This window comes from Chamaea fasciata, unplaced genomic scaffold (genome assembly GCF_029207755.1).
Source record: "Chamaea fasciata isolate MVZ Bird 193981 ecotype frontalis unplaced genomic scaffold, bChaFas1.0.hap1 SCAF_10, whole genome shotgun sequence".
Taxonomy (NCBI): domain Eukaryota; kingdom Metazoa; phylum Chordata; class Aves; order Passeriformes; family Sylviidae; genus Chamaea; species Chamaea fasciata.
In genome coordinates, this window is record NW_027094095.1 from 5,150,437 (window position 1) to 5,171,929 (window position 21,493).

At 39.5% G+C, this 21,493-nt stretch overlaps 1 protein-coding gene across 5 annotated transcripts in view; it reads right to left on the reverse strand.

Annotated features, from left to right (window-relative positions):
* RALGPS2 (Ral GEF with PH domain and SH3 binding motif 2) overlaps positions 1-21,493 on the reverse strand; it is a 109,949-nt gene that overhangs the window by 12,619 nt on the left and 75,837 nt on the right. For 4 of the 5 annotated variants that reach the window (XM_066192153.1, XM_066192155.1, XM_066192152.1 and 1 more), the window contains 8 exons: positions 20,103-20,240; positions 19,110-19,200; positions 16,677-16,744; positions 15,886-16,021; positions 14,886-15,037; positions 5,161-5,215; positions 1,861-1,938; positions 226-331 (listed from right to left, as the gene is read on the reverse strand). In XM_066192153.1, the coding sequence (XP_066048250.1) occupies positions 226-331; positions 1,861-1,938; positions 5,161-5,215; positions 14,886-15,037; positions 15,886-16,021; positions 16,677-16,744; positions 19,110-19,200; positions 20,103-20,240 (824 nt within the window). The remainder of the gene's footprint in view (positions 1-225; positions 332-1,860; positions 1,939-5,160; positions 5,216-14,885; positions 15,038-15,885; positions 16,022-16,676; positions 16,745-19,109; positions 19,201-20,102; positions 20,241-21,493) is intronic. The other variant, XM_066192156.1, reaches the window with a different exon arrangement.

Below are 21,493 nucleotides of genomic sequence, written 5' to 3' on the forward strand. Positions count from 1 at the left end.
GCAGCATCCCCCTCTCTTCTACTTCCTAGATTGTGTATAACCTTACAAACTGAATAAACGCACCAAACAGAAGAATGAAAACTCTGGCAGTGACCCTACATCTTAATCAGTAAGGCAGAGGAGATCTCAGACACTTGAACAAGTTGCCCAATGGCCATTTTGCTGTATTTATAACTGGGCACAGGAAGAAGGTGAGAAAATAAATTTATTAAAAAAAAATCTTACTGTAGGTTTTTTGCCTTCTTTCAACAAAGTCTTCCTCCTGAGAACACCTTGAATAGTAACTGCTCCTGGATACAAATGAACAGCCAAATCTTCAGATTCTAGGGAGCTGAAAGGAGCATGTGAAGAGTTGTGTGAAAAAATATTTTCCTAAAGTAATTTTCCAACCATTACCAAAACCTAATGCAAGTACCTTGATTGTAATTTGAAAATGTCAACTTTCTATTTAACTTCATTGTGGAAAAAGACTTTGGCTGTTACAAGGAATTGCTGTTGTGGAATTAACACTCGCAAGCAAAAGTGATCAGAAAAATTAATTAGCCAAGCAGGTAATCCTTAATTAAAAAATTAAAACACGACTGAAAGACAAGAACAATTAATTTTAAAAAGCAAATGTTTGAAGTACATTGGTACTAGTTGCTGTACATGTTAAACCTCTCCTTCAGCCCTCGCAGGAAAGATGTGACCATTTTTTGGTTAGAAACACCAGAACCATTAGCACATCAAAACCAAAGCACAGCTCAAACATGCACAATCCTTAAATTATCTGAAAGCAAGGAGAGTGGGCAGGAGCAGGAATAAAGAGTAGAAACCCAAACCACAGCTTTAAGGTGTTTTAATGCAACTGGTGCTCTACTGATCATCTGCCCTACGAAGGACTGGAGAGCAATGGGCTGAAACAAAGGCCAGGTACAGCACTGAGGAAAGAAACTGAGCTTGATTAAAATTAAAAAGCTGACTGGCTTCAGAGACATTTCCAGTCAGAGAAAAGTTACACCAGGAATCATTTCAGTAAATATCAATCAGAGCACGTGACTAAAGTGCTGAACCCAGCAGCTTTCTAGAAAAGCCAAGAGATTGCACAGCACCCGAAAATCATTGTGCAGGAAGCCAGGATTGCTGTTTCATCCATCCTGTGTCCAAAGTAAACTGGAAATGTGGCAAACACTTTCACTGCAGCATCTACTGATGATGATGTTATGGAGAAAATTTTGGACACTGACAGATGTGAACATGGGTTTAATTCAGTGACACAACGCTTGCTTCTTAACATGACAGAGGTTTCACAGTTAATGGAAATTTCGTTCCCAACTACAGTGACACAGCTGGAGACAGACTCTGTATCCATGAGGAATCAGAATAATCAGTTATGTTACTCTGTCAGCTTGCAGATATTACATATATTAAACTGGGGGCACTTTGAATGTGTTACTCATTTTAGGAGCCTCTCTGATTTCAGGGAAGAGGAGCAAAGAAATTCAGTACAGAACTGCCAGCAAAGAAAACATCTGGAATGCCATCCATTAGCACCAGGAGCAGCTTCGTTTCCCCATGAGAACTACCAGCACTGCTCCAAGTGGCAGGCAGGTCAAAAGCCACCCTGGCAAAATATCTTTAAGCCTTGACAGAAATGGTTCAGAATTTGGATTTGCAGACTGGAATGAACAGTCCTTATGCAGATATAGAGTAAGTCATCGAAGGGAAAAGTTTTAAGTCTGAAGAAAAAGGTCTCTACCTTTATTTTGACACACAAGTTAGAAAGGTAACATCAGAAAACACCCACTTAATTATTAAACCAAACCAAATCACCAACAGCAGAGGGAAGGTTTGACACCTCTGTGTGCAGTGGGATTGTACCTGCTGGCCTTCATGTGGCCTCGATGGCCATTTCGTGACACTCTTGTCCCCGGACCGAGAGAATGGTACAACCTGTTCCTGTTGGATTCCATTATAAATTGGATGTATTACATATACTTTCATTCACACAAACAGCACAGAACTTCTTTTGTGTGCATATCACAAAGCCACTTCTTCCATGTAAGAAAAAGCGAATCATTTTATTTAGAAAAATGCATGCAGAAGTAAATAATATGGTTTTCAATTTCATCAGATGTTCTCTTTGTCAGAACTCTCAAGACTGAAGTGTTTTACTGGCACTAAAGGATAACGCATTTTTAGAGCAAAGTCTGCATTTAGCTTAGACTAAATAAATGTAAAGGAACCGTATTGATAAAACTTATCTTGAAATCCGACTTTAGATGTTGCTATAAAAACAGTTTCAACTTCTATGAGTACGAAAACACACAAGCTGTTGGGATCAAAGGCACCACAAGCTCTATCAAAGTACACCTGACACTGTTTAAAATCCCGTTGTGATAAGTAACATTGAAATCAGCTCAGCAATATTTCAATTTTCCAGTTTATCTACACCACACACTTTACCCATAAGCTCCACATTTTAAAATCATTTACCTGATCCATTCTGTTATCCCTATTCAGGAATTGTGCCCCAGACCTGCCTTTTGAATACTGCTTTGCTTCACTGAACCTTGTTTTTCTGAATCAGATCCCCTTAATCAACTGAATTCCATTTAAGTCAACATTAGTGTTGTTGAGGCACTTTCTCCTCATATCCTATTTTTTAATCAATTTTTCTAGTTGCTTGTATTCTGTTGAAAGACTGAAGATCAGCAATTCTGTGGGAGCAGGCAGTTAAGTACAAGCCCTATTATCAAAAAGATATTAATGAATCACCACCTACTAACCTGTTCCACAATTTGCCATCATTTGTTTCTCAATGTAACAGATATCTTTGCACTTACGAATTATTTTTAGAACACATTCAAGATATAGGCAAATAAAACAATAAAGAAAAAGAAGTAATATGAGCTGTTTCTTTTTGCGTACATATATTTGGCATGCAAATCAAGTATGCTTTCTTCTTACCTTTAAGGTTGGGGTTTTTTGCATAACAAGGAGGCTACCACTCTGGGAATCCTGCTATTTCAGGGATATCTATTCAGAGATACTCAGGATGACAACCAGTGAGACTGAAGTGTCACTTAATACACTGCCCTTAACAGGATATAACTGTAAGGACGTGGAATTTTAGTCCTTCCAGTAATTTTTGATTGGCCTGAAGGGACACCCCAATGCTGAAAACTCTTTCTCAAGTTTCAAACTAAGATTCGGTTGCACTTAAAAGCAATCAGTGGCTCTAGCTTCTCATCCCCTCTGCATTCCCCAGCTAGAAGCAGAAAGGCCAGGAAAAACAAGAATACATTTTACATTTCCTCCTGTTACTTGGGGTATCTATGTGTGGAGGAACTCTTTACTTCCTCTTAAGGCATGTGATGCAGATTTAAGCTTTCCTACCCAATGATGCTGTTCCTAAATCACTGGGAAATACTCAATTTCCACTTGCAATGCATAGGAAATAGCCATTAACACTGGATGTATCCCAATTTTGCCAGAGTTGATAATTCCAGGCAATTAATGCCTCTCCCTCACTTAAATATCTTTATAAAGAATGGAAACCACTGTGCTTCACTGTACAGACCAAAACCAGAGAGAGAAACCCTCTCTAGTTATCCTAAATTTTGATACTTGCATGCCAGTGTATTATCTCCATTTTAAAACATGCCTCATCATCTTATAAACCAAGGAACTGACTCAAGGTTGCTGCAGATCTCCAGGAATTTCACACATGGTGTTGGGAATGTCTGTAAGGAACCCTATCCCTCTCCTTGGAAACAGGCAAGAGAACTCACCCTGAAACCTCCAACAGTGTTCCCAAAAGCTCTCTCAGGTGAGAGGGAAGTACAGAAGGCAAGTGGAATTCGAAGGAGGAATTTTCTGTTTGACATGGAGCAACCCTTTTAACTGGGGGAGCCCGGGGCTGCCAGTTTGCATTAGCACAGGGATGAAAAGCCCCTGCTTTTCTTAGAAGTCCACACAACAATTCTGAAAAGTGTTATCCTAAGTTTAAACCTAAATTTTAAAGTTTCTTATGCTGCTCTGGGTAAAAACACTCAGCTCATCATTTTTTCTAACTTAATGACTTTTTATCTTTGAGAAACAACTTGCTACCACTACACAATCCCATAAGGCAGCAGGGAAGGAAAAGACAGAAAACCTTTTGAAGGTTGTTTGTACTTTGTGATGCAGCCTTCAAGTTAAGAGATTGTCTTTCTGACCCCGTTTGTGTTTTCTGCTCATGTGGAATGTTACCTAATGAAATTTTTAAAGGCCTTTCCTCATGTATGCATTCATATTTAAGGCATGAGGCATCCAGGAGTTCACCTTTGGCACAGGGAGATTTTCAAAGATTTCTTCCAAAATTAACACAGAACTTTACCTGCTTCAATGAGTTCAATCAGAATATGTTTGTGGTAACAGTTCCCAACTAAAAAGACAAAGTTTTTTGACAAAAATTCCTATGAAAAAATGTAAAAGTGTGGTAAGTCATCCATGGCAACTCTGAAGCTGATGGATTACCTGAAATAGTGTTACAGAAGCAAGCAAAGCACTGTGTTGTGCTTCTTACTCAGCTGTGTGAAGGTGAATATTCCACCTTTTTCTGTGTTAAACTACAGCTGTTTGTCTTTTTCCACATTCTCAAATACAGCATGGGAACTGGCTGAAGTGGTCAATGCCACCTGAGCACTCGCAGGCGCTGGATAAGGAACAACTTGTTAATTCTGGACCACAAAGTCACACATTAGCAAGGGGAATTGTTGTGTCTTCCCATGTAATGGTGAAGGGACAAGAGGATGAGAGAGACGGAAGAGGTGACCACGTCAATGACAAGGGACCAAAGGGACTGTGAACAAATGAAGTGTCTCAGGGAAACTGAAAATGAAAATCAGACAAACAAACAGCACATGTGATATCCACATATATAAAACCTTTGGGGTTTAATGGTTCTCTGGTGGAGCTTCTTAAAGGATGTGTGCACCCAATTAGATAAAAGCCCTATTAACCATTAGTAAGCAGAAGGTGTTTCTCTGCTGCTTTAACAGAACCAGTGAACTTACTACAGCTTTTTAGTGTTCCTACAGACAGAAGAGCTCTGTCAGTAAAAAAAAGCATCATTTTCAGGAGTGAGTGAGAGACTGTAAGTCACAATGTGAATAGAGAAACACAGGTTTTTCTTACCTTTCAAATGCTGGCCAGGAAGTCTCTTCACTGAGTTCAGAACCATCACTGCTACCTAGAGAAATAAAACAACAAAAGATACGTTATTTCTTCATCTACAAACCATCTCTGTCAATTGTATCTGAAAGAATCAGAATATCTGAGATTCTGAATATCAGAATATTTAAGATGAAATGTGCAAAAATACTTCCGTAAAATACTACAAGGAAAACATTTTGTGATTGGCTTCAGGAATTTCACATAAACTGAGATGGAGATTGAAGGGACGGGGTCTAATTCCACATTAAGTTGAAGAAAAGGAGCACTAATAAATGGGAACTGTATTTTCAAAATATAAATAACACCCTAAACACAGATTTGTCTGCATTTAGAAAAGCAGGTCACTTATTTAAATAATTTCTTATCGAGTCACACACAGTCATGACGCAGAGGAGCAAATTCATTGCTGAATCTCCAATACATGATTTGAGAAGCCTTAAACAACTTTTTAAGGCTATCTCCCACTTACTCCATCATATCACAACAGTATTATTTCATTCTGTGCTTTGTAAACTAATCCACAATTATTTTATTTTAAACACTGAAAAGAGAGGAAAATCCCAAACCCCAAATGTCTGATGCATCCACTCACGGCAGTCCCATAAATAAGACAGTAACTTTACAATTCCAGTAAATCCCTTCAGTCTGAAAATGAGTATTTAAATATAGATGCAAGGTGGGTGTTATCTTTAATGTTAAAAATCAGCAAACAATTCTCAGTAGAGATGCTGTTATCAGAAATCAGTAGCTTCTGCACACAATTCCAAGCTGTTGCCTTGCTGCTCTTTACCTTTCAGACCTGCCCAGCTGCCCATATGAGCATCCTTGTTCACCACTTCCAACCAACATTTTTGGCTCCAGATAACCCCAAAGCCTAAATATCAGTGCAATTCAATGTTAGTCAATGCTTGAAGCCACCTTTTGGCATGCTAACTTGCCCCCTTGTTTGCTCTGCTGCCTGAACACCCATATATAAAGGGAAGAATTCGTTCACAATTATTTTGAAACAAAATTTTTCAGAAAACAAACAAATAAAAACATCTGAATCAATGCTCCTTACTTAAGAGTTCCCTCAGAGAAACAGCAGCTGAAAATGGGAACCAGTTCCCTGTCATTTCACACAGAAAATCAGCAGGGAAAAGTGGTGCCCTGAAAAATAATGTGTACAAAGTAGGTCTGGATATTCACTGAGTAAACACTGACTAAAGATAGAGGCAATAAAGATTTACACACAGCAGGGGTAATTCCAGCCAAGAGACATGAAAATGTCAGCATGGGCTGAAGTTCCCTCTGTGCAAAATTTAAAAGAAAATACATGCCTTTATCTGCCAGCCAATTCAACTCAGATGCCTCTTTTGCAAACATTAGCTCAGCATCCACATATTAACACGATCCCTGTGGGATCCTAGATAATTTGGTCTCAGCTTATTCTGAATTTTTCCTAAAGGAAAGTCCTAACCTGGTTCACACCAACAGGACAGTAAGAGCCATTTGTGCAGTGGAAGGAGCCATGAGATACAGCAGTGATGTTCCAGTGGAGACATAAAGAGCTGCAAGCAGGGAGGTAAAATATTCCACAGGTAACTTGCATCACTTTCTAGAAGTGCCTTGAAGTTTTTAGTACTTCCATTAGCAGATCATTGACCCTTAAGCAGCCAGCTGCTGGGAAGGTTACAGCAGCAGGTAACTCTGTCCACAGTTACATCCAGGTGCCACAGGGCAGGTGAGCAAAGAAGTGACCATAGAAATAACCAGAAGTTCTGCTCAGCACAGTTCACACCTAACTTGCAATGTGGAAAAGAGAATGTGTGGGATGAACTCCACATTATTCCAGGCACTTCTATACAGAAAGACTACCAGGTAAATCATGAACTATCCCAGGAAAAAAAGGAGTAACAGTGGAGTAACCTATCGAGGTGGAGCCTGTTGCTACAGCAGGAGTCTTTGCAAAGTCCTAATTTCCTGGAAGAAACAACTGTCACTCAATACTTTCAGCAAATTCTACAATCCACATCACAGTGAAAAAAAAGCTCAGTAATTTATTTCATCCTAATGAAACCACAGCTGCATTCTCTGTAAGGCACTACATGAAGTCTCTTCAAAATAGTAAGTAGCATGCTTTGAGGATGAGGAGACAGAATCAGATGTAACAATTCCCAGACAGCTTTAAGCAGGCATTTTGGGTAAGACCTCCCAGCAGACTGTCTTTGAAGAAGGCTGTTTGTGGTAGAACAATCTCTTACACCAAGGCCTTAAGGTGCTGAAATCCTTTTAGCAGTTGGAATGACAATTACGATGGTAGAGCTCAACTCCAACATGAAAACAGTGTTCCCTGCATATAACTGAAGTTTTCCTTGTGGTTACTTGGAGCAATCAGTCCTGCAAAATGGTGCAGCAATTTCTGTCAAGTCATTCAGCCACCACTGAAAGCATTAGGGATACTTAGAATCTTCTTAATTTTCTTACTACTGCTTAGATTTAGCTTTATATTAACAAGAAGTGCAGATTTAATATGACCAGAGCTCTACTTACTAAATTTAGGTCCATGTGATAAATCCACACAATTAAAACCCCCTAATAAGACACTATTATTAAGTTATTGTTTGCATTTAAAGCAGGCTAATACATTAAAATTCTACCTGAAATGACATTTTGGTGGCAACTGTATCAGCTTTGCTAATAAAGTTATAGTCAATCGCTGTGCTAAGTACGCTACAGAAAGACTTAAAAGCTAGTGTTGCTTTGTAAAAATGCAAAGCAATCTACAGCAAGAGCTAGAGTGTCACCTGCCACAAAGTGACAATCCTTGGTACGGTATCAGTACAGTGAGAAAAACCTACAGGAATATGGGGGTTTCGTAAACCAAAAGTTTCACTTAAAAAGTGAAATCTATACAGAAGTTGCCAATTACACTTAAAATGAACATCAATTTGTAAAAAAACTGGACAAAACACTATAGCATTTGATTTAACATTTACATTGATGCCTACAGGGATTGTAAAAATTGTAACAAAAACCTGGAAAAGGTTGAATTTTAGCCTTTGACAATTCCTCTAACATCCACATAAAAACATCTCCAACAGGATTTTTTAGATTCTAAAGCCCTCTAGGAGATATTTTGCTTGACTCAAGTTCTGATACTAAAAACACCCCTTTCCTGAAAAGCAAAAAAAACCCAAAAAACCAACAAACAAACAAACCTGACATCCCTCCTTCCAAAACAAAACAGAGGTAAAAGGGACAGTTTTTAACTTAATAAAAGTTAGATGTCTAGCCAAGTTCTGTTTAAACATAAAGTGCACCATTTGAGTGTCACCTCAACTGGAAATATTTCATTCATTCAGTACTCTAAAAATATATCACCTTCTTAAATTCTTCTCAAGTATGCACTCAATTTTTGAGTCTTTCCAACAACCTCAAGTTCTTCAGGTTAAACTTAATAACAAATCCTAGGTAGTATAAGCCCTTTCTGTTACTTAATGTTCTAAACAAATTTTGGTTTTATGTAAGAAGCCACTTAACACAAGACACTATCTTCCTAGTTTTTTTCATTGCTAATAAATTTCTTGTGCAGGATTGAAATAAAATAAAATCTTTATGAAGGTTTTCTCCTGTCTTAGGAATAACAGCCTTTGGCAAGATGGCTTTTTTGCTAACTGTGCTGGTGATTATCTGAGAAGGCTCGGGATTGTCTGCAGAGCCCCAGCACTGTGAGTTTCCTGCTCACATCTGCAGATGTGCAGATGCAGATGCATGTCTGTGAGATGTCTGAGCTGCAGCCACACAAACAGCATGAGGTTCCCAGTTATGGGATAGGGAATGCCTGTGCTATCCCATATCCACTCCCCTGGTCACGGCACCCACCCACTGCCCCCAGTCTGGGGATCCTGAACACTTCACACAGGCTTTCTTTATCCAGAAGTTAGTCCCCAAAGTTAAACAGGTGTTAATATAAACAAACCAACCCCAAAGAGTTTTAAAAAGTCTTCAGACTAAAAATTCTTTCCCCTTCCCAAATCTGTCATCGACACTCTCTTGGCTCCAGTTACATCGCGTTTCCAGAGCTGGGGACGGACCCGACAGAGTTTGAAATGTGAAAACATACAAAACTGCTCAGGAGGCCTGAACACCAACTGCTGCAGCACTGCCCAGACAACAAACACCACAGAGATGGGCTCCGTGCCCTGAAAGCTCTGTTCTGCTTTGGTGAGTTCACAACCACACTGCAAATCCTCATATATAGTTCATGACCATTTAACTATTGTAAAGTTCAAGCAGCTCAGCTCTGGCTCCCCAGTTAACCAAATACAGATGGCAGCTACTCTGGCAGAGGACTCAAGCAATATCATGCCAGAGAATTGATAGAAACTTTTAATACCATCACTGTGAAAAGATCAGCAAAAGAAAATATCCAAATGGATAAAGATGCGGCAGAAACAAGGGCTTTGTACAACTACACTGATTTCAACACATCCAGAGCGTGAGCCTTGGACCAAACAGTACCAAGAAAGACTGGGGAAGAACTGGAGTGCTAGACTCAAATCCAAGCACTTACATGTGCATTTTTAAACTCTAATATTATACAGGTTTTTTTATTTATCCTATACTAAAGAAGTAGTAGTTCACAATAGCAAAACTGGGTGTCCACATTTAAGACAGGAGACAGGCATCCATATACTCAAATAAAGACAATATATAAATAAACCAAACGTATTTCTTCTGCCTGAAACCCTACCTGAAATCTGATCTGATGACTTAGCCCTACACACCTGAACAGCACAGTACAGGTTACAGAATCAAACAAACACTGGCTGTGTAAAGGTCTTCTCTACTCCACAGGCTGCCAAGACCCCTGAAAGTAAATGCATACACTGTATACCTACACCTATACTTCATTTATTTAAAGAGAAATATAATCTCTTGTAGAATTCAATAACTTCGAGGTGGCGACTTAATAGAGGAATTCATTAAAATGCTGATATTCTCATATGTATTTCATGCCAGTTTAGGTTTGGAAAGGTACTGTTCTTACAAAGGCGCTTTCTTACATTAATTCGCACTGATTTAAAATACTTTTCTTTGACTCTGCAGCATTAATTCCTCCAATTGCATTAGAACACAGGCTGAAGCTATTCTCCAGTGATTGCAACACACAAAGGCAAATGTTCAAGGGTTCTAGTTTTTCCAGTTTCTAGTTTTCTTTCATCCATATCACTGTAGATTAGGAAAAATAAGTGAAAAAAAAATAGCTTAAAAAGAATTGGCATCCAACACAGCTACAAACACAACCTATAACTGTTTCCTTTGAATTTTTAAACACCTCAAGTTACAATCTCAATTTCAGCAGTGTTCCTGTGTTCATACCTTGACTTCTGTTTTTAAGTGGTATACATGAGACAGCACTCTCAAAGAATAACTTCCTTAGCAAAATGACTTTGCATCCTCCTCGGTTAGATGCTCTAAGAGGAGAAAAGCCACACGGAAGCAATATATGAAAACAGGGACCTATTTTGCACTGTCCTTTCACTTCTTAAGAATTATCTGAACAATTTGCCATTGTAAACAAACTCAGCTTAAGAAATGCAGCAACGTAGCAGAGCCAAATTGTAAGAACCGGTGGAAATCCAAAGCTTCTGAGAATATTAATGAAACAAGCTGAACACTCCTGCAAAGATACTTAAGAGCACACTTAAGCAATAAATACTCTAAAAGTGTAAGAAAATTGGGAATTAATTGAGAACCATGTATTCTTTAGAAAAGTCTTATGAATTAAAGGAAGTTTCATGCTGTTTTCTGAGGGGAACCAGGATCTATTAAAATCGTCTTAATTTATCCTGCTTTTAGGTGAAGAGGCGACAGGAGGCAAACACAGGCCAGAGAACAGGTGGTACGAGTGTGCAGGTGGTTCCTTGAACCCAGCCAAGAGCAATGCTCACACCTCAGGAGGGCACAGTGTACACAGTGACTTCACCAAAACAGTGACCTCATCCAAACACAGCCCTCCAAGAACAAAACCACGCTGTAGCTCTAGGCCTGGCTGATAGCAGTGGGTGGGGGTTCTCAATGAACTTCCACTGCAGCGTAAAAAACATCTGTCTTTTTGAAAGCAGATACTCTGGACTCTCTGCACAAAACAGACATTTTAGCACTATCCATCTGTCTGCATTTGCATGTGTTGTCTCTCTAAAGCGCTTGCAATCAACAGAAATGAAGTAGGGTTTTAAGGTCCCAAGCCATGTAACCTCTTTTTAGCCACCCACCAAAGAATGAGAAGAATCATATCCTTGAGGATTTAAATTCTCTATGCAATTATAAAGAGCTCAAATTGTAACCAGCTCAGATGCAGCCGTCTACATTATAAATGTCTAAAACTTACAAGAAACTATTTCCTCGTGTCACATTCCTGAATTCGAGAGAACATTTCCCATCTGACACTGTATATGGGACTGGACAAGTGTTTCTTCCTTCTTATTAGGATGGTCCTGGCACTGCTGGAAAAAGATTTCTCACTTTTTAAAATATTCTGTCCAGATAACAAGCACCTGTTTATAATGCAGGTGGATGGCAACAGAACCAGAGGTACAGCTCCCTGATTCCAGCGTAACACCTGACCATCAGCTGTGGAACACTGTCCCACAGTGCTAGGAACAAGAACTGTTTTGACTCAAGCACAAGCAATCAATATAAAAGAGGCTGCATCTTTATTATTTTTAGTTTGTTTGTTTTCAGAATGGGTTGAATGTACACAATCAGCCTCCAAGGACTGAAATTAAGAAAACAATCTGATAAAGATCTCTGCCCATGGCTGTCACATACAGATCAGCCTGTTTTGAGCAAACCCCATAACTGTCTCACTTTCTGCATTGCTGCTGCTTTAGGAATCATTCATTGCAATGAAAAACACCCAGTTAGCATATTCTTCATGTGTGAAAGGTTAATGACACTGCTGTAAAAACTGTGGCATGCTCTGCAGCACTCCCAGAGTGGACTGTCAGTCTTTCCCAGCAGGGCATAACCAAAATGTCCATCAGCACTTCAATGTGTGTTTTAGGTTACAGACTCACTGATGGGTTCCTATGGACAGTGTTGTTACACTGGTGGTGTTTTGATATTTAACAGAGGCAGATCCTACCAGATCCTCCAATATGAAAGGACTGGAAAGGCCTAAACACCTCTGAGCCCTCAAAACACAGGAGTGATTTAAAGCAGCATTACAGTTGTCTTTAAAGGTACATTCAAGGTGCTGACATAGCAGAAACCCTGTCCATGTTTTGTAGAAGGATCATTTATCCAAAAAGTTAAGTCCTATATAGGGCTTATATGTAAAAAAGGTAGCCCTGTTTCTAGAGCAACAGGTTTAAATCCACGTTTATGGGCAAGGTGAGGAATAACACTCCTTTCAGTACACACATTCAGGAGACATTTTCCTGACCGTCTTTTGAAGCTGTGCTGTAGAATACCATAAACCTCCTCTCTGCTGCAGTGACTGTACTAATTCCAAGTCCTGAGTAAACAGACTACTTCAAACATGATGGAGGAACTCAGCAGCTTCAATCAACTTCCTTAAATCCTGCTGAGGCAGCAGCACAGAATGCCAGACAACTTACATTTCCAAGAATTCTGCAGTAGTAGATACTGCAAACCTCCAGAACTTACCCTCTTCTTCCACACATATTTCTAGCAGTTCTATCAAACTTTTGTGTCATTGAAACTTTCATCATCAAGAAGCAGCAAAAATAACAACACTGCTGGAGTGTTGAAACAGTGACAAAAGTGAGTATGGAGAGGCTGGAGGTGAAAGAGAATGGGAGAGGGGAATTTCTAACCACAAATGCTGATCTGGCACAAAACACCCAAGGTTGCTGTTTTACAAGCCATTTATACAAGTCTTCTAAAGTGGCAATTTTGTTCCAGCTTGTCAGGTCATGCTTGAGCTAGAGAACGGAATTGAAAAATTCAGAGAGGAGACAAAGTAGGAAAATCCTATATTCTCCAAAATATATAAATGGTGACTGGCTCTCAGTCGCACCTTATGAAAAACTGCCTGCCAGCTCTGACAAACCTTCCCTGCTAGGCTCTAATGGAGGTACAGAAATAATTTACCCGGGAAAAAAAGGATCAAGTGCAGAGAATTTCTTAGGTATTTAGGTAGAAATCATCCATAAAATATTGCCCTGAGAAAAGGGCACTGCTGCATCCCAGCAACGGTGACAGAAGGTTGGTTCTCCTGCACCATGCAAGCCCTGGGAGTGGAAGCTGCGTGGACACTCAGGAGAAGCACCATTCCTGATGGACTTTGAACTGGAAAACTTTGCCACAGCAGAGAACCTGCAGGGAACTGAGACATGCAAAGAACATTACAGAGTGGAAGCTGTCTGATGTGAACAGGTTCACTCAGACCAGATACTTCTGTCTAATTCCGTATGGCCTTCTCCTCAAGAAAATACATGTACAGCTCCTGAAAGCAGCATCATCTGACAATCTGTAACCTTGTTTCCTTCCATGAAGGCTAAAAAGCAAAACTGCTTTTAAAATTCAGTTATCCAAAGAAATGTGAAGCACTACAAAGATCTTTCATCACCACAAATGGATTAAATTTGAACACCATTGAATTCTATCAAACAAATAATTCTGAGAAGAAGGACTGCAGTGAAAGGTTCCATTTGTCAGCCCTGGCTGCAAACAGGTGGATTTGAGAGGCACTTTTGTCCTGTCCTCCCTCCGCTTATAAGATCTATGTGCAACAGGAAAAAAGAGCACCTTGTCACAGAAGAAACTCAGGAAGCAGAATTTCTCATAAAAAACACCACCCTAAATAGATGAAGATAAATAATTTATCAAAATTTAGTAGATTCAGACATTTTGAGGCATTTGAAAGTTAGATTTCTATCTTCTGTCAAAGTCAGAAGCATTTAGAAATTATGCTCTTAAAACTGTCAGCAACTTACGCTGTCAAGTCAATATTGCATTTTAAATAGAAATCCCACAATAAAACTTTTTAAACTTGAATTGATTTAGGGAAAAAAAGAAAGATAATAGAAAATCATGTGCTGCACTTCCTTCCATTAAGGAAGAGAAGTATCAGAAGCTGTATCACTAAGAGGAATAGGGGGAAAAAATAATCTTTTTAGCCCCAAGTCAGGGCTACTACATGGCAAAACACAGCTGTTTCTAAATATTTTTTATAATTTCTCAGTTTGTGCTGTATAAACGAAGTCACCCTCCTTCCCCTACATTTCTCAGATTTGTTCTACAACAGAAGCAGTATTTTAGAACAGCACCGCTGCAGGCACAATCACCACCTAATTGTGCTAGAACCATTATTAAAAAGGTTTAAACACCTCAAGTTACAATCTCAATTTCAGCAGTGTTCCTGTGTTCATACCTTGACATCTGTTTTTAAGTGGTATACATGAGACAGCACTCTCAAAGAATAACTTCCTTAGCAAAATGACTTTGCATCCTCCTAGGTTAGATGCTCTAAGAAGAGAAAAGCCACACGGAAGCAATATATGAAAACAGGGACCTATTTTGCACCGTTCCTTCACTTCTTAAGAATTTTCTGAACAATTTGCCATTGTAAACAAACTCAGCTTAAGAAATACAGCAACGTAGCAGAGCCAAATTGTAAGAACTGGTGGAAATCCAAACCCAGGCAGAGCGTGGGTGTGTTTGCAGCTCCCTACCTATTGAAATTCCACTGGAGAGGGTGGAGCTCTCAGCCTGCCCTCGGGATGGGACGTGGGGCTCCATGACGCTGTCATCCAGCAGGTGCCGCGGGCCCGCGTTGGGGAATGTCGCGCTTTTGAATTCCGCCGTGTTCATCTTGTGTATGAAACTAGAAACGAACAAGGACACAACTGTTACAGCCTCGCCTTTGGTACCTCTCAGGAGCTGCTTTAACATCGTGAAGGATTGCATGCACTGTGCTCCTAAAGCCAAGCTAAATCACGGTCAAGCCATAAGGAACTGTGCACAAATAAATTGTCAGGAGTAACTGCCAGTTTTAAAACTGCACAGAACTCATGCAACGAAGAGGAAGTCAGGAGTAAATTCACAATTGTTTTCAACATATTATGTTATTTTTGTCTTCTATAACATGTAACTGAACTGCAACATTGCATTCCAGCTCATTAAAGGAAAAGTTACATAACAGAAGTTTTCATTACCGGATAGCTACAATCTTGCATTTTGAAGACATGAGAAGAGAAATGACCAGATAATGGTCAAGATATTATTACAAGAGAAATGATGAGATAATGATCAAGATATTATTAGAAAATATGGAAAAAGCCTGAAGCCATTACTAAAAAGAGTTAGCCTACAAAGAAAGTCTATAAAGCAGGTCTCCCTATAAAAATACCAATAAAGCAGTGATATAATTTTGACTTTGAAATAATTACAGTGGCATTGAGTTACTAAAAAGTGATCATTTGGTCATTCAGAAAGAGCCATTCTGGTTAACTCATTGACCAGTCTTATCACCAAAACTCCAGCCTTCCTATTTTGATTAATTCTCTTCTGTTGGGATACCAGTTCTGAGCTTGTTCCCTGGCCACGAATTGCTCTGCAAATGAAGTATACAAGTCATGCTACTTTTTACAAGCAAAGCTTTTGTATGAAAGATGATACATCACTTCAAAAAAAAAAAAAGCTCAGGATTTTTAGGTTAAGAAAAATGCTGACTTGTATCCCAGACTGTGACATTTCCTATGTCCATGGGGTATCAGGTTCCGAGGTGAAGGGGGTGTTGGTGGTAGCAAGGCTGCTTCAGCTGCAATATTTTTCCGTCCACTTTGTGGAGATGCTCCAACTTCAGGGCCTAGGAAGAAAAAAGACATTACTCCCAAGTCATTTCAGAATTACTGTTAGGGTCACTTCTTAGAAAATCATGGAAAAGTTGCACAAAACTTCCTAAACTCCCTCTATAAGAGATAGCTGCAATAAAACTCATTGATCTATTGATAATTAAACCCTCTGCACTTTGGGGTTTTTGCACAGGATTAAAACCAAACACACTTAGTTCAAATAGACCATCCAATGAAAGTATTTTGCAAGTCATAAAGGTGGCTGCATTCACTACACCAGCAATGGGCACATTCCACTGATTCTACATTTTCAAACTCCTGCCTTCAACCACTTTTGGCATTGCCCAAGCAGAATGTTCATTTCTGGAAGCATATTATGCCGTGAGAAGTTTAGATGAAGGCCCTTCTGTCTAGACACAACAAAGAATGAATATTTAACAGCTCTTCACCCCAAATGACATGAACAACTTAGTGCCACAATACATACAAGAACCCAAAAAAAAAGACTCAACTCCTTCTTTACAGATCACCTGTAGACTTTTTATTACAAACATGCAGTGTTTAAACTTCACACTTCTTTATAGACTCAGGCAAATATTTTCCACGTCTGCAATTCAAAAATAATGCACACAACAACCTCAAGTCTTCTCACATTTATTAAGCATTTACCTACTAAATCTTCTCTGGAAGCAGCGGAGTGGGGGGTGCTGGTCCCTGGTTCTATCTTTAATGAAAGTCTGCATTAAAGAAACATTAAAAATTACTTTATCAGGAAATAAAAATGCAAGTTTGTGAAGAAGGATTTTTTAAATTTAAGATTGCAAGCTGCCTGATTCTGTGATTGCAAGAAGTACAACGAAGGTAATACAAACAGTGCACAGTTATCTTTAGCACACACTATTTCCCAGCTTGATTTTTCCCGCCTATTTCTTTGGTTCATACAGACCACCAGGCCCTCCAGTGCCCCACGATGGCTGGCACACACATAAAACTGCTACTCCAGCTAAAACTTGGGAAAAATAAAAATGAAAATAATACACAACTTCTCCTCCCACTCTGGCTAAAAATATTTATTCTTGGAACACTTTGTATTTTGAATTTTTATATGAAGTGAACTAGTGTGCCAAGTACCAAGCCTTTTGTCTTTAATGGTCCAAAAGCCAAAATCCTCTTTTGTGTTTTGGAAAATACATCATCAACTTGATTTCAGCCATAAATCAAGCGTTTTCTGTAACTTTTTAATGCCATTTTCAGCAGACCCACAAAGAAAACAGACTACAGGAGCAGATAACTCCAGGAAGATGAAGTGTATCTTGTCCACATAGTCTGCAGAACTAAAATCTTTGAAACTACTAACACTGAAAAAGCATTTATTTAATTTTGGGGAGAACAAGTTTAAAGCTTGACAGCTCCTCTCCCTCCCATTCCGATACAGTATAGCAATGATTCATTATAATGTTATCATTTAATTTTTTAACATAAAATCTTTTACGAACAAAAAACGTGTATTCAAGTCACACTCGCTGTTCTCTAACTTCAACCTTTTTGCTGACAGACACCTTAGGGGATGAAAAGTAGAAGAGCCACTTTAAGTAAGAACAATTCTTCAAATACACTCCTTGGCCATAAAAACATTCACTTCAGAGGTGTGCAAAACTCATCGGTGCAAAACCAGACTTTGTGAACTGCAGCCATGCTTCTGATTTATGTGCCACTGTCTCCAGACATTGCCCTGCTACCAAAACGTGGATTGTACAGGATGAAGAGGCTGCAGCTCCTTCATCCATCAAATTCCCACTGCCAGTGAGTCCTACCCAGTGAAGGTGAAGGAAGGTGGAGTGTGGAATTCATGAATACAATGTACTAAGGAGATACTGCATGTAAGAAGCTTGGGTTTGGGCTGGCTTTTATTTCCTTCCTTCTAATGTTCGACCACAGAGCTTTACTCTCAGTGACAGGAAAGTGACACTTCCCAAATCAGACTGTAGAACATCCCAGGAAAAAGGTAAAGCTGGATGCTTCCACAGGGACACGCAGAGAACAACTTACAAACCAAGGGTCTGAGTCCCTGTTAGCTGTTCTCTGACATAAACTGAAGGGACCCCATTTGCTGCCTTTCAGTAAATCCAAGTTAGGGCTATTAAATGGCAAAGCACAGCTGTTCCTAAAGTGTGCATCCCCCTCCTGCCATTCCAAGGGAGCTGCACAAGCAACCAATTCAAGCCCTCTGAGGTGACAAACTTCCCGGGCGTGCAGGATGGGAATGGGTGGGGAACCTCCTCGAGCACATCAGCCAATGAACAAAACCTTCCTTCATAGGCAACAGATTTGCCTTCGGGTGTTTCCTATCCTCAGTTCCTGCCTCTTGCCAGAGATTTCCTTCCCCCAGTTTTGCTGGATGCCAAATCACTTAATACAGTAATGATCTTTTAATTAGGGACATAGAAACCTTGGGTGGGAGGCTGGGAGGAACAGGCAAAGACAGAGAGGAACAGGAACTTGCCTCTCAAAAATCAAGTGCTTATATTTTACTCACACTTTATAACCGAATCAAAGAGAAAAGTATGAAATGAAGCATTATCTGCAAGTGAAAGCTTTAAGTCACCCTGAGTAAAACCTGGTACTGGATGCACAGATGGTTTTGTTCTGATGAAGAATGACTTGAGCCATCTCCATTCACAGGATTCCTCTTAATGACAGAACAGGGTTACAAGTGAGCCGTGTGTAGGAAAGCCTTTCTCAGCAGACCAAACCAAGCTGAAGGAAGGGCTTGGTGCAGTCTGGCACAGAAAAGGGAGTAGATCTGCCATTCAGCATGCGGGAAAGTGCCTTGAGCACAACGCCCTGCTGGAACCACAGCCGCTCGCAGCTGGTGTGTCTGAGGTGCATAACCACAGAATCACAGAATGGTGCAGGTCAGAAGGAACCCTAAATCTCATCTAGTTCCAACCTCCTGCCATGGGCAGGGACACCCACATAATACAATACAATTCCCACATAATATAACACAATTCCCCGGTGCAAGTGCAATCTCACAAGGCTTTGAATTACAGAAGTAATTTTGTACTAAGCTATGGTCAGTTTATAGCATTTTGTACTTACTCGTAATTGGCATCTTCTACAAACTTTTGTAGTTCTTCTATGTACTGAACTGAGTTTAGGTATTTTTGGACGTGAGGCAACATAGGAATATCTGGAAAACAGACAGCATTCACTGACACCGTGCCACCCGTTGGTAAGCAAAGTTTGTTGGGATTTTTTTTTTTTTTTTTTTTTGTTGTTTTTTTTTTTTTTTCCCCCCAGAATCTATTTGAACAGATTCAGATCTGTTGCCTTTATATGTGAGATGAAGGTACAGATTACAGGCCCTAATGATACCGAAATTTTGTAACTTCAGAGCAATTCTCATGCATTGAGCTGACAGTTCCCACACACACAAACCCCACAGTTGCTCATCAGAGCACACGTAAGGGAAAAGTAAGACAACATCCTTGGCCAAACCAAAGGCTCAGAACTGGGACATGGATGGCTGTCTGAGGACTCCTTCACAGCCCACATTCTCTTCACACTGAGCTTTCAGGGGAGCCACAATCCTGTGCTAATTCACATTCCACCATCAAAAACACAGCATTAGGACTTTACTAGAATGGGAAGAGGAAAACCATCTTTGAAGAAAAAATACGTTATCTGATCTATGGACAGAACTATAAATGCCCAAAAGGCAAGCTGAATGGATTTTATTATCTCCAGTAAAAGTACTACTCAAAAAGCAATCCTATTTTAAGAATTCAGTCATAAAATTATGAACACAGGGATACTAGCTTATAAATACCTGCTCTTGAGTATGATGTACTACCACACATTTTTCATCAGAAAATACATACTGCAGTTTGCTTGATGTAAGAGAAAGGCAATTTTGCCTCCTCACCCTGATGCTCTGTCTTAACCAACAATACTAGAATAAACCCAGACTTTTGGGCTGAGAGGATGAGGGAGGGTGTTAATGGCATTCACATAGGTCCAGCCTTACTCAAACAGCATCACAGCAGACAAAAATTAAAGCTCTTTAAGTTCTTCTCTTTCACACTAGCTTACCATATTCACATGACTGCTGCAAATCTGAGATAATTCGAAGGATGTTGTTCATTAAATTTGTTCTTTGCTCACTTTCCAGAATGCTCGCTGTTGAGGGGTAGGCAGAGTCAATATATGTCAAGTCTGACAGATAAATACCTGAAATGAGATTAGAATGAGAAGTTTCTTTGTTTAATGTCTTTCATTGAGCAGAAAAAACCTCCCTCATTGAGAATACTGTGAAGAATTTTTGCTTGCACTAACATTTAAGCAGGTTGACAAAAGCATTGTCTCAGAATAGGATTTTGGATTTACCTGGGAAATCGTTTTAGAAATCTAAAAGTGATTACAAGGACATGCACAGCTACTCATAAACCTCATCTTCTCCACAGCACCAATTTACTAGTCCCTTGACAAATATGAAGCATATTAAACATACAGTGCTAAAATACACCATCAAAATTAATTGTTTAGGAAGTCTACTACTTCATTCCTCCAATGCAGCAATTAAAAAACAACAGAAGGATAAATCATACTCGTAACTCTTCAAGCTGAATAAAAACTCAAGCTCAACTTGCAGCAACATGGGAAAGATTAACTAAGGAAAATGGGCACCCAGGCTAAAATGAATGAATCCTGCAGTTTGTAATAATCACAGTTCCAAAGACTCTACAGCCTTCTAAATAAGTCACTTCATATTCCCTACCTGCCTTCTTCCCCTGCACTGCTTGCAACCTTACTCTTCCTTCAACCCCCTGACCATGTAGAGAGGAAAATCCTCCTCCTTACACACTAGTGCTGTAGATAAAACGTTTATTTTATTTCTAACCATAACTTCATTTCTTGAACTTCACCCATTTGTCTAAACTAAGTGAAGCACATCCTGACCAACTCTGCTGTTCAAACTGGTCCGCATCCCTTGCGTCTTTCACAGATATCCCAATTAAAAAATGACACAAACTTGAATAATACTATTTAAGAAACTTGTTTCAGTAACAGGGAAATTTTAAAATTATATTTTACTTCACCTCTCAGCCTTGTACAACCAAAATCATAACAAGGGCTTTGGCTTTACAGGTGGAAGACTATTAATACAACCCCACAAGAACAGCAGTTGTGTTTGTACAGCACCTAACCAGTACAGTCTTCAAATGTGAGCTGGGAAACTCTGGGCATCCATCCAAAACCAACACACACAAACACACACACACACACACACACGTGTGTGCGCACACACAGAAAGAAATTAAAATACTTGTGGCTGAAAGGTGACATATAAAAAAGTGAATAAAAAGGTATTATACATGACCTGATATACTACTAAATCACTCAATTTTCTGTTCTGCTGGAAACAGTTTGCTAAAACCCAGAAAGGATAATCAGAAACATCAGGTAGTCGCATTTAATTGCTA